Source organism: Coturnix japonica, chromosome 2 (genome assembly GCF_054131305.1).
Source record: "Coturnix japonica strain WE chromosome 2, WE-NBRP24, whole genome shotgun sequence".
NCBI lineage: Eukaryota > Metazoa > Chordata > Aves > Galliformes > Phasianidae > Coturnix > Coturnix japonica.
Genome location: NC_140664.1, coordinates 65,371,216 through 65,385,122, shown reverse-complemented (window position 1 = coordinate 65,385,122; position 13,907 = coordinate 65,371,216). Strand labels below are relative to the sequence as shown.

General features: G+C 38.4%; 1 protein-coding gene across 6 annotated transcripts in view; it reads right to left on the bottom strand.

Moving 5' to 3' along the window:
• The window catches only part of TPPP (tubulin polymerization promoting protein), a 47,760-nt gene that overhangs the window by 22,029 nt on the left and 11,824 nt on the right, over positions 1 to 13,907 (bottom strand). For 4 of the 6 annotated variants that reach the window (XM_015854850.3, XM_015854852.3, XM_032442535.2 and 1 more), the window contains exon 2: positions 10,996 to 11,310. In XM_015854850.3, coding sequence (XP_015710336.2) covers positions 10,996 to 11,306 — 311 coding nt within the window. In that variant the 5' untranslated portion in view covers positions 11,307 to 11,310. Of the gene's footprint in view, positions 1 to 9,049; positions 9,929 to 10,995; positions 11,311 to 13,253; positions 13,343 to 13,907 lie in introns of those variants that run through there. The other 2 variants (XM_032442533.2, XM_085540072.1) reach the window with 2 other exon arrangements.

Below are 13,907 nucleotides of genomic sequence, written 5' to 3'. Positions count from 1 at the left end.
AGGGCAATACCATTATCAGTTTTATCATCATCCAGGGACAGCAACACAATAAGCATGGCATAGAATCCATTTTGTACTGCATTTTTCTCTTAGTAGCACAGTGATAGCCATATGCAACTGACAGAATCTCTCTGGAATCAAGTAGAGGGCAGCAAAGATAGAAGCATACAATTCATCCAGTAAGTAAACACAGATGCACCAAATCACCTCCAGGCAATAGTTGTCTCACTAGGGAATGAGACATGTGCAACACATCTAGATCAGTTTAAGTACATGAAGATGTGACAGCTTGTGAATTGCTTTAAAAATCCTAAGCAAGAGGACTTAAGTAGTTCACTGCACCACTAGTAGGTATCTTTGTCAGCACTGGAAATAGAATACAACTTGTGGATTTAGATAAAAGCTATTTGCTAAGACAGGAGGGGAAAAAGGAAACAAATATGCAATGATAACGGTGTGTGTTTATATATATATATATGTACATATATATATATATATATATATATGTATATATAGAGCAATGTAGTTTGTTCACTACCCAATGACTGATGTCCAGCTAACAGCACGGCTGCCTGCCGACCAACATCCCACAAGCATTACAAGTCCTCACCAACCACTGAACAATGCCCAGCAACCCCAAGCATCAGCTGCCCCTTGTCCAACTCCCCACATATTTATAGCCTTACACATGATTTCACATGGTATGGAGTAATTCCTTTCCTAATTCAGGCCACCTGCCCTGCCTCTACCCCACAGTCTGCTGCCATGCCACGCCATAAAGGCAGTGGCTCATCTCTGCTGAGTGGCACAGCCTGGCCCTAGGCACATTCCCATCAGCAACAATCAAAACATCAGTGCACAATTAACAGTTCTGACTGAAACCAGGTCAGTATTCACCTTTTATTCCATACAATTTACACCCAACACTTTGTCACACAGCCTGATCAATTACATAAGTATCATTGCTGTAGTCGATGGGCTATCCCTCTAAATTGTCCACAGAGTTAATTTCATCAGTGACTGGGGTTCCATCTGTTACAACATTCCAGAGCAGGAGAAATGATGTATGATGCTGGATAGGAATGCACGCTGGGGTCAGTTCTGGTTTGGAGAAAAAGGTTAGAATTTATTCTACTCTAATCTAGGAGATTTTTGCTGTAATAACATTGATTATTGCCTCTTCTCATTCAACATCAATATCCCCCTTGAGGTACACATTGGACTTCCCAAACGTTATGCATACTGACCAAGTGAAACCAGGAAAGATGGGAATGAAGACGGTGAGAGGAAAAGCAGTTAAAGACAGGTGAAGATTTAATTTTATCATGTCAAATCTTATATAAGCATAAAAGCAATTTCTGATTCCAATGAAAGCTCAACAACAATAAAGGGCAAGATATGCTCAGGTAAGTAAGAGTGCATGGATGTTGGGTTGTTTTAATAAATCAGAAGACAGAAGCAGAAAACCTAGATATACTTTTATTTGTAGGATCATTTTCTGCTGGATATATGAGAAAACGGCAATACTGAGAATAAACAACTGGCTTTAACTGAGAGCATAAGCTCAGACTTTAGGAATCAATGGCCATGGATAGAAAAAGAAAGGTGTGAAATGAAGAACAATATGTCAAGTGGAGGAAGAAAAGCATGAAGTACAACGGCAGTCCATTTGCAGAGGACATACACAGAAAAAGCCACAATGAACCTGTCAGGCATGATCAACTGCCCAGAGCTAAACCATATGCTTCAAGAAAGGAGACTTCAGAGAGAAGGTATACAAGCAGTAGAAATACCCCAATTTCTCTCTCCAACAAAACAAGATACATAACGTAAAATAAGGAAGAAACTGCATGTCTCCCCTTCTGGGTAATTACTCTCCCACAGGAAAGGGAGAACTATGAGAGTGGGAGAAGGCAGGGAGGGGAGGGAGGTCACAGAGAATCTCCGGAAGGGCGAAATAAAAGCTGCCAACCTTTCCACCTTGGGAATTTCCACCAATCAATTTAGATTTGAATTTCCATACAACTCCAATGTTCACAAAACTTCCCTGCTCCCCAACTCCCTAAGTAAGTGACTTAAATTTACTAATGTCATTTTTGTCATTTTCCTGAATTGCCAGCGGCCATTCCCATTATATAGAACAGAAATCAAGGGAATAGGTAGACTGTGGCCAGAACAGCCTCTCAAACTGTTTACAATTAGAGTAGAATATTTGAAGAGATATCCAACAGAAAATAATCCGAAAACAACTGCATTATTTGAAAACAGGAAACCTATAAGCATCTACATGTGCAAAATATGCCTTTGGCCACAACAGATTTTCCTTTTTTATTAAGCATACATTTGAGATCTAGATCATCAGTGTTCCAATACTTTATCCAAAGCAAGAAACAGTTTTAAAACATTGTTTAATTAGCTATGAGCTGGCAGAAACATCAAGTTACTCCAACCAAGAACAAACCTGATTTGCTTAGTCCAAGCAAACTCACACACAAAAAAAAAGGCTTGAGTCTATCATTCAGGAAAAAAATAAATAAATAAATAAATAAATCAGGTAATGAAAAACAAAATAGGAAATCTATGAGTCCAATCTAATTCTTACAATTCTTACAGATATAAGAAAATATGAAATAAGCTAAACTTAAAGAGGTGCTTTAAGAGTTATTTTCCAAGTCATCTAGCATGCCTTTACTCAAATATTTTTTCAGTCCTCTTCAGATGACAAAATAAAAGCCAAAGGTAATCCGTATACCAAATTTTCAAACTTTCTTGAGTAGTCTCCAAATTCTCTGTTCCTCTTGTAAAATTTGGCAGTCAGTTTCTGGTTCAGATTAAATAGAAGTCATATAGAACACAATGTACACAAGCATCGGGTTTAAAAAGATGTTTTAGTTAGTGAACACAGAATTGTTGAAGATCATGTATGCATAATCGCAATCAGCTAAGAAATGCTGAAAATTGATTCTCTAAGGTTTGGTGTTTGAAGAAATGCCAGAAGACAAAATTTCTGTGCTGAGGGCACAGTTTTGCTCAGCACACTTTTCCTAATAGCTTTAGTGTGTCCTTATCTCAAAAAAAGAATGGGGAAATACAGAACACACTGAGGTATTTTTACAGAACAAGTTAACCTGAAACTAAAGTATAATGAATAAGCAAGCTCAGTACAAATAGGATAACACTTGACATTTTTCAGAAAGCAGATGCTGCAGTGTGGTGAGACTAAAAAAACAACAACAACAAAAAAAACCCTAGCCCAGCACACTAAATCCACACATATTCATATAGTATTGCTGCTTCCACCCAGATCAATGAATAAACAAGCATAAGACCAATTCTACTCCCTAGGTTGAATAGTCCTAGCTCCCTTGCCTTATCCTTGTAGGAGAGATGCTCCAGTGGCATTTCAGTACGCCCATGCCACTCTTGTACTGCAGAGTCCAGAACTGGACATAGTACTGCTACTGTGGCCTCACCAGGGCCATACAGAGGGAATGATAATGAAGCCCAGAATAACCTTGCAGCCTTCCTTTCAGCAAGGGCACACTGGTTGGCCCATACTCAACTTGGTGTCCACCAAAACAGGTGAACACCAGGGTCTTTACTGCAGATCTGCTTTCCAGTTCATTGGTCCCTGGCAAATATTAGGGGGTTGCTACTTCTCAAGTGCAGGATTTTGTACTTTTACTTAACAATCTGCTTGAGACTCCTGTAAGCACATTTCTCCATTCTGTCACAGTCCATCTAGATGGTAGCATGACCTTTTAGTGTATTATCCACTCTTTCCAGTTTTGTGCCATCTGCAGACTTTCTCAGGGTACACCCTTCTCCATCATCCATATTATTAATAAATACATGGGACAGGACTGGACCCTGTATTCATCCACAAGGTACATCACTAGTTACTGACCCATAACTAGACTCTACTCCACTGATGATCACCATCTGGACCCAGACATTCAGCCAGCTTTTGATCCTCCTCACTGCACATATCCAGCTCATACATGAACATCTTGTTTACAAGGATCACACGGGAAACAGTGTTTCAAAGACAGACAGTGTCCACTGCTCTGTCCTTAACTACCAGGCCAGACACCTAACTGTAGAAGTCTTTCAAGTTGATCAAGCTGAGTACTCCTTGGGTGAATGGATGCTGACTATGCCTAATGATATTCTCGCTGCCCACATGCCTGGAAATGGCTTTCAGGACCAGCTGCTTGATTTTCATCCCCAGGAAGGTGGTGAAGCTAACAAAATCTCCCTTTTTGAGGTCAGGAGTACCATTTACTCTATTCCAATTCTCATACGCTTCTCACCAAACTGCCACAATCAAAGATTGAGAGCAGCTCAGCAATTTCATCTGCCCATTCTCTCAAAACTCTGAGTTCATCCCATTACAGTACACAGAATTAAGTGTATCCAGTTTGCTCAAGTATTCCCAGACCTGATTCTTTTCTACCAGTAGTATATCTTCATTGTTCCAGATTATCTCTTTGGCCTCTCCTTCTGTCCAGCTATCATTTTTTTCTTAGATTTGATACTTATCTATCAACCTACTGTTGTGGTCTAACCCAGCAGATACCTCAGCATCACAAGCCTTTCACTCATTCTCCTTGCCCCCAGTGGTCTGGGGGGGGGGGGAAGGGGGGGGGGGAGGAAAAGTAGTAGAACTTGTAGGTTGAGAAGAAAACTATATACTAAGACAGAAAAGGAAGAGAGAAATAATGGTAATGATAAGAATATATATATATTTACAAAGCAAGTGTTGTACAAACAACTGTTTGCCACCTACTGACCAATGTTCAGCCAGTCCACAAGCAGAAGTAGCCCCTCCAGCAAGCTCCCCATAGTTGATATTTTTCCATGATGTGATATTGTATGGAATATCCCTTTGGCCATTTTAGGTCAGCTGTCCTGTTTCTGTCCCCTCTCAGCTTCTTGTGCTCCTCTCAAGCCCTCTTGCTGGCAAGATACTATGACAAGCCGTGGCTCTGTACAGCATTGCTCAGCAACAACTAGAACATCGGTGTGCTACTGTAAACTGAGAAGTAGAAGGGTTAATGTACCAAATACTTGTTAGCATGGTTGTTATCTTTTATTTTTCTAGCAAGAGAGTGGATGGAGTAGGGGACCTTGCAAAGACAAGACAGCAGTTTTCCAGGCTGATGATCTTCTGCGACCATGCAGACCTGTTAAACAATAACAGACAGTGACAGAGAGATCTAGCAAACTCCACCTGGGTGCTACGGAGGGTCAACCAATAGTCATTTCAGCAGGGGGCGAACGAGACCCCCTGGAGTTCTTCCAACCCAGTTACCCATTTCCAGATACATGATAGACTGAGCATAATGAGAATCAAAATAGGTTTTTTAAATAACTTCTCCTAGTGCCACAAGTTATGCTGGAGAAAATGATTGGATAGGATTGTAAGAAGTGTAATCACCACTCCACCTGTCCCACAGCACAGACCCTCATTGCTGCAGACTTGAACATACTTTTTTTGTTAAATACAGACTGTACTAGATAATGAGCCCAAGCTGTTGTCTCCTCTACAAATCCTCACTTCAGTAGCTTCTCATATCAATCCCATGCTGATCTGGGTCTTGCAAGTCAAGTAACATCTCAGTTCTCAGTGTTGTCAGTTTCCTTCAAAAGCTCAACAAACAACACGCTGAGTAACAAACACCTCAAATACCAGGAACCAGACAAATCCAGTATTAGCTGGTATATTGTAAAGAGCATACCTGGAAATCTTGTATAATGAACTCCAATCAGTAAACACAGATCTTGTTTTCTTATACAGATTTTTCAGTTGTGGTGAATGAACTACTACCACGTTACATTGTCACTCTATGTCTGTTGTTGGCTGATAGAAAAACAAAACATCCCTGTTATGAGTTAAAAACTATCAGTCCTATCTTTTGCACAGCATAGATTACACAGCCACTATCAACACAATTGCTTCAGTCATTAGTTTACTATCCCTTTTTAAACAATGTTTTCAGCTGAAAAACACAGAATAAAGATTCAAGACATCTGGGCCATGAAGCTAGTGCTGTCATGTGTCATGGGAGTCACAGCCTGGTGCCAAATATCACCATTGCTTTGCAGCTGCTGGTGCTCATAATCACAAATGGCACTAAGTGGTACAATGCTCTGCTGTGTCAGCAGAGATGAAGAGTCAACAGAATTAATTCTTCTCATTAAATTATGATGGCTTATTCCTCTTCTAGAGTCTTGTACTTTTATGCCTGTTAAAAAAATAGTCCAGAAAACCTTAGGAAGTACACATACCCACAGATAATAACAGAAAAGATTGATCTAACTTCTTGAGATTACATTATTTTTCTGGGCTTAGTGTCCAAACCTTCTCCTAGAAGGAGATTCATTAGAAAGCTTTACAATCCCCAGAAGATCTCCATTTTCCTGGAAGAGCAATAGTCCTCAGACCAAACTCAGAAAATAAAAGCTGTAGTCTTTTAGATCCTCACAAGCTTAACAAAAGTCAAAGGTCTCTCTCACTTTCTTTCTTATATCACCTCTACTAACACCAGCAAATCTTGAGAGGCAAAGACCAGTTTATGGAGCAATAAGAACTGCGAAGAGCTAAACATTCAATTCACAATTTTGATCTAAAGCAACAAACACGCTTAAGAAACAGAATCACTGAGACAAAAGGAAATGACAGTTAAAAAGGCAACAAAGGTACACACATACACAAAAAGAAGAATATAATAAAGCAGAACAATACAATTTGCAGGAGAAAAACGCATCTATTGAAAGTTATGTTGCTGCACAGACCTGGCCTGTTTGCAGCAGATACAATTGATACAGATAAGTGATCATGAATTTTCTGGATTCAACAGGACCTCTATCAAAACTCTACCATCAACAGTTTATAAGAATCCCCAGAAGCTTGTGCCACAATAATGACAGGAGAGCAACACTGTAAAGTATTCACCACGACACTAAAGACTTAAACAGTTTGGTTGGTTTTCAGGGATAGAAAAGGGGTGATCCTTCTGGATTTCCAGGAAAACAGACAAACCATCAACTCTGAATGATGCACTGCAAGGCTGACTAAGCTGCAGGCTGACTCTGGAAGTTCAAGCCCAAAGAGGAAGACAACCCTTCTCTCACAACACAGTAATGCTGGCCCCATACCAGTTTGAAAACTGCAGAGCACATTGCCTATCTTGGCTGGACTGTCCTACCACACTCACCATATAGTCTGGATTTGGCACCTTCCAACTGCACGTGTCAATGAAATATGGGCTGCATGTGCAACATTTTCCTAGCAATGATGTCAAAACAGCAGCTGTGAAAGTATAGATCACCTCTGCTGATGCAGACTTTCACAAGCACAGCATACACGTTCTTGTTCATTGTTAGGAAAAATGCATAGCTAATAGTGGTGACTATATTGAAAAATAGTGTTTTGTAGCTGAAAATTTGCTCCATTAAATATTACTATAGCACTCTTTGTATTTGTTGTAGTGTCCATGGAAATACGTAGGAGGCATTACTTTTGGAGTATCAACAAATAAGGAAAATAGGCACACAATCTTGCCAACTTCTTACTGGAAACATCAATTTTAAACCTTTTGCAGTCTTGTAGCAATGGTTAACTACTGCTGTACTAAGTCCAGGCTGATCTCAGGTGGAAGCACTCCTGTAGAGACTTGACAGATCCAGAGTGTGGGAACTAGGCTAAACAGCTGACTCTGCAAGATGTACTAAATATAGAGGATGAGTGGAACTGTTCAGGGCACATGAAAATTGTTGTGAAGATTCTCCATGGGAACAAAAACTTCCTTTCTCAAAAAGATGGAGGAGTGTTTTCTGGCCTTTAGAACACATGGCTTCCTCAGCAACAAGAAAACATGTCAAAGTAACATAAGAAACTATTAATGGAATCTCAGAGGACAATTATGCTTTCATTTGATCTTTCACCAAAAATACTTTTTAAGGGTGGAGAGTATGGTATATTTGTATAGCTTCTGTAGATTAAAAAGCTTGCAATAACAATCCTGTATAGAACTGCAAAAAATTGTTTAAGATTTAACACATAGTAACATCAAAACAAACAAATGTTACCATGGAGACAACTACCTAAATAAATGCTCATAATGGATCCAAGCCCTGATGTCACCCAGGCCTGCCTGCAACCATAGTAACATGTCAGTATAAACAGAAATATTTTGATTTTTCTGTCTAATAATATCATAGAATTAACAGTTTTATGGCAGTGCTTAAAGCATTCTCTTGTAGTACTGAGTGATAACACTTCTAAAATAACAGCAGAGGCATTTATATCATGGCTATTACCATATTAACTACATACAACAAATGAAGTATGTGTATGGCATAGCTAACATACCACATTCCTGAGTGCAGTTGTTGACCTCAACAAAGAAATTTAAGTTCCTAGAACAACATGCCACAGTGCTGGTCAGAGATCAGTAACACCTATTATTAGATATTCTGCTTTCCTTAATACAAAAAAACCCTCAAGTTCTTAGACTGTTGTGTTGTGTCTCTCAGTCTTGCAGGATTAACAAGAACGCAGACACATTTTTCATACTAAATGCAAAACATTTATGTGCCCTTTTCCTGTGTCACCAATGAGATTGCCTTCTCTAAGACAGTAAGATTCACTCAACCCATCTTGCAAGCACACTCGAAACTTCTTCAACTCTGGAAGAGTTGCATAAAAGAAACAAGTCAGTTAATGCACACAAATTTTTGAGAAAGCAGGTGATCATTTCAGCTACTAAAAGGATAATCATGGAATTCCCATTCCCATGAAATCTATTTATTTCTAAATGCTACTGCATATCTGCAAGTTGCAAGCCACTAAGTTCAGTGTACCCAGAATGCATTACCGCTCCTAGCACATCAAATACAAAGGAAAGATGTCAATATACAATAAAAATAGTAAGTGGAAAAAGAAATTCTTAGAGTAAGCTAAAACTAAGATATTTATATTAAACTCCACATTTCATCAGAAAGAAAAAGCTGAAGTTTTTCTCTTTTTGTTGTTTTATTATTGTTTTTTTTTAAAGAGAAATAATACTTCTGGTCCTATCATTACAATTTCAAACCCAATAACCTGTAAAGTTTTTTTTTCCCCTCAAATAATATGATTGCATCTTGTTTTCAAGTGTAACAGTTAGGCTAAAATATTTAAAATAAATAAATAAAGCATCTGTAGCAGAACAAAAATTCAATCCTGAGAAAGTTAGCAAGATGGCAAACAGGGACCTTATGCGTAGAGATACTACTTATTCTCTAGTATTCTAACAAAGCTTGCCATTGTCATTCACTAGGAGCACTGCTGGCTAGAAAACAAACTCTGCTAAATGCACTCCTTTCCCAGTCAAAGACCTGACAGAAAATTTGTTTGGCTAAATGCAACGGTAACCTCAGACAACAAAACATTTCTTCTAGTATATGGACTGTGTTCCTTGGCCAACTTCCAATAGCCACCAACACCACCTCAGTGAAACTATATGGATGGCTATCAGAATTATGGGTCAAAGTCTGTCTTGTGAGATTAGAGTGAAGCTGGTGAACAGAAAGGCAGCAGTGAAGTACGCAGCCTTCAGATTCCCAAAAACTTAACTCTTTCATTTGGCATAGGAGCAGTACACTGCAGCTTCTGAGGTGCTGGAGAGACTTCTACAGCATTTAATGTTTTCCATTCAACAGGGATGCAAAAAAAAAAAAAAAAAAAAAAAAAAAAGAAAAAAAAGAAAAAAAAGAAAAAAAAAAGAAAAAGAAATAAAACTTGAATTGTCAAACAAAAATGACACAAAAAAACACCCTAGTGCTCTGTTTGGAAATAGCTCACTGTAAGTTAAGAGTATACTGAGTAGGCCTTTCTTGATGCACTCCAAATTTATCGTTAACCTTTAGTTTAGGGTTAAATCTGAAACAAAAGAGAAATAAAGGAAAAGTAGTTTTAAAATACATGATGTATATGCAAATAAGGAAAGAGTAAGCAACTAATAAACAATTAATGTAACTGCAACAAATGCAAATGTATTCCAACTACTATGTAAAGAAGTGAGAGGGGAAAGATAGCACCTCTCTTCTGAAATGTTCACTCAACAGCAATCTGAGTTAAATGCTGAACAGGCACACTGCACAGAAGCACACAAAAAACCCTGAGCTAAGCAGAGGCTGCTGATCAATGGCAGTGTGATGCACACATGTTCCTCTTCAGCCCTAAATCCCTGCCACATCACAACTGACTCCTGCCCAATGGAACTGGATTCATTTCTACCCTAGCAGGTACCACAACATATACTACTTTTAATCAACTAATTATCATTAGTTGCCCTATCATTAACTTGCCTGGACACCAATATGAGAAAGTAGTATCAAGATTTTATTGTTTCCCGTAATGAAAGAGAATTAAACTCGACAAAAGCTAAAGAAATTCTAAAAATAAATGTCAGCATCATACATCAAAGTCAAGAAAATAAAATGACCAGTTTGGTGTGACCAGTACCCTATGCTTTAAATACAAGCAGCTGTTTTGCTGGACATCAAGACTATGTGCGGAAAAAGGCCTTGATATAATACACCTTCATTCTTTGAGGCTGATTTTGGTCAAGATGTAAGACTACATCCTGACTTCATTCAGACACTGTTCAGGAAACATTCATTCTACAGCATTTACTGCAATTAAAAAAAAAAAATTAAAAAAATTAAAAAAATTAAAAAAACCAAAAAACTCATTAGGACATAATCAAGACAGATACTGGTTATTCCATCTCTCTGCACCGCATTACTCTTCAACACCTGCTATGCTGAAGTCAGGTTAATGTAACAGGCAGAAACTGAAAGCAACATCTTCACTAAGGAACATTTAAAGAGACTGACTGTGACAAAAGCATAAGCGACTCACAAGGTCCTTGAGGAATCAAAGATAAATGGTTATCCACAAAACATATTGGAGAGACAAAGAAACAATAGCAGAAAGGAACTTACTTGATTTTACTGAAGACAATGTCAACATCTGTGATTGTCACATTCTTCCCATCTATCACCTGACAGTCCTTACACAGCTTAGACCAGTTCTTCCCATGCATTTCTTTTCCTGTGGCTCTTGTATCACCATGGATAGCAAATTTTCTAAAGGTCTCTTCCAGAGCACTTATTTCCCCTGCCATAGCTCCTTCATGGGAGCTATTTGAATCACAGGATAATCGTTTTGCAGCTCGGTCCTTAGTTGGATCTGAAGGAGACCTTGGAGGAGTCTTATTTCCAGGTTTGGTCGACTTTGCTTTATTGTCAGCCATTGTGCTACAAGGAAGAGGAAGATAAACTTTGTTACCTTAATTTGCAATAGAGTTTACTTTCTGTTAAACTATAGGCTACTGTCTGATGTCATAAAGTAAGAGAAAGTGGTCCACGAAGATCATAAGAACTCACCGCCCTTCATCAAATAACTGAAGCAGGAAAACGACCTTCCAAAACAGGACACAAACCTAGTTTCACCATCTTTACAGCAGACAACAAGAGAATACTTACTGTTTGCTTCTTTTTTTTAATGACAAGATGAATTTTAGTGACAACATGAATCCATCACAGTTGTTCTACAGACTTGAGTAAGAGCATCTTCTACATTACAGGCATTACTATCCATGTTTTGTTTTTTTTTTAAACGAAAAATAAACAGTCCTTTGTACTCTTGTCCTTGGCATTTTTTTTTTTCCTTTTTAATTGAAAATGCAGCAAAAATATTCATGATTTAAAGAGATGACAACTGAGGAAGCCTCAGAAATGCTTGGATAAAATCCTCCAGCTATTTCTCAAGTTCTTGGCCCAGAGAACTGTAGCTATAAAATTCCTTTAGAATTAACATGCCCAGAATGCAGAAGCACTGAGATGTGCCTTCTGTCCATCCACTCTTTGCTTGGGCAAAGTTAAGAGGCCCTGAGAAGCCTATGGACAAAGTGCACCCTGTGCCTGTCCCAACAACTACATCTGCTCACACACAGATCTGAGGTGCTGCTACAAATCTGAATCCATAAAGAAGTGCTTCAGGTATCAGAACTTTGACAAATACCAACATATGAGCTAAAAAGCCCACCATACTTATCCTGCCCATCCTTCTGAAATCACAGCAATACAAGATAAGAGGGTAACATATGCAAAGATTGGTATGGATTTCTAGTTAACATTTACTTGTTGCACCAGATGGGAAATTCTGGCTTATATACTGTATTTTGATTACAAATTCATCAATAATGGAAACAATTTTTAACTTCTGCCCCTTCCAGTATTGCTTAGCCTCTCTTACTTGAACAACCAAGGCTCATCCTTTTCTGCACTCTGCAGAACCAACCATAAATACTTGTTATGCAGCAGTTATTAAGTATGAGGCCAACCAGGCTCCTGGAGGAGAAATCTTCACATTCATAATCTCTAGCTGTAACTGGAAATGGTCAGAACAAACAATAGTCCATTATGAACTCTAGATCATCACACTTCAAGTTAGTCTTATACCTTACACACAAGAAAACTAAAGGTCTATAACAATAACTCCAATACTCAACCCACATCCTTTAGACCCAATTCTATTTTTCCAGAATCCAATATTGAAATAATTTGCTTGAACAGTCTGTTTTAATTCCCAGCTGTATGGGAAACTGTTGATCACAGCCTGCACCTTTGACTGACCACCTGAGGCAAGCAATGAGTCATCTGCAGGAGCACAGGTGAAAGTAATTCTGCTGTGCTATCGGAAGGAGTGGAGCTTGGCTCCACCTCTCCCAGGTCTTGTTTAAGAACTGACCGCCACTAAGGCAGGATCTCTTTCTCTGGAGATTGTTCCTTTGTGGAGTTTACTGCGAACCTTCAGCGTAAGCGAGCATTTTCCATTTATCACAGATTATCTTTCTATCACAATAATCTTTTGTACAAAACATGTTTAACCTCTGTTTACCTATTGACTGAATAACTGTATAACTGCATAACAGCGAACTCGCATTATGGTCTCTCCAATCTGACATTGGTACGTACTTATTGGACCAGAGAAATTCCAGGGAGTTCTACTATTATCCCGACACCATAAACAACAAATATAAACCCATACTTGAGGAATTATGATCAATTTATATTGACAAGAAAACTGTTGTGAAAATAGGAGCAACAACAGTCTGATAAGCATTCTGAATTTCTGGAGATCAAACTTTTAAAGCATAATTAGAAACATCCTTTTAATCAAAACTATACAAAAATACCTTTATCCCTTAAATTTGGACAAATGTAGAGTGGCCAAAGCTGTACTTCATGTTCTGAACAGGTGTATCTATGAAATAATAAAAAGAAGTTCACTAGCCAAAAGTTAAAAATTAGAAGCTCCTTAAAAAGTTAAGCATTTAACCAATTCCCATTTCTACTTCCTCTGCGCCCTACCTGCCCTCTAATGAATAGTAATTTTGCTTAAACTTTTCTGAAAGTCTCCCAACAGTGAAACAACTATTAATTTACTTACAGTAAAAGGTAAGATAGTACAACTATTATAGATATATATATATTCAGCAAAACTACATCTAAATCAGCTACTAATGTGCCCTCACAGCCTGAAAAGCCAACTGTAACCTGGTCTGCATCTAGAAAAGCATAGCTATGAGGTCAAGGCCCCTCTACAAATTATTAGTTTATAAACTTCATGCACGAAAAATGGTTAAAGGAAGTTAATGAAGGTATTAGGCCTTAAAGTAGTTCATTTCTAGAATTAGTTCCTTCAAACATCAATAACTGAACTTCATACTGGTGTATTTTGAGGAGTTCTGGGAAACAGGGAGAGTGGAAGAACAGGACATATCCCATAGAAAAGGCTTTCATTTTAAATGAAGATGTCTGATATGCACAGCAGTCTCATTTCAAAGAAA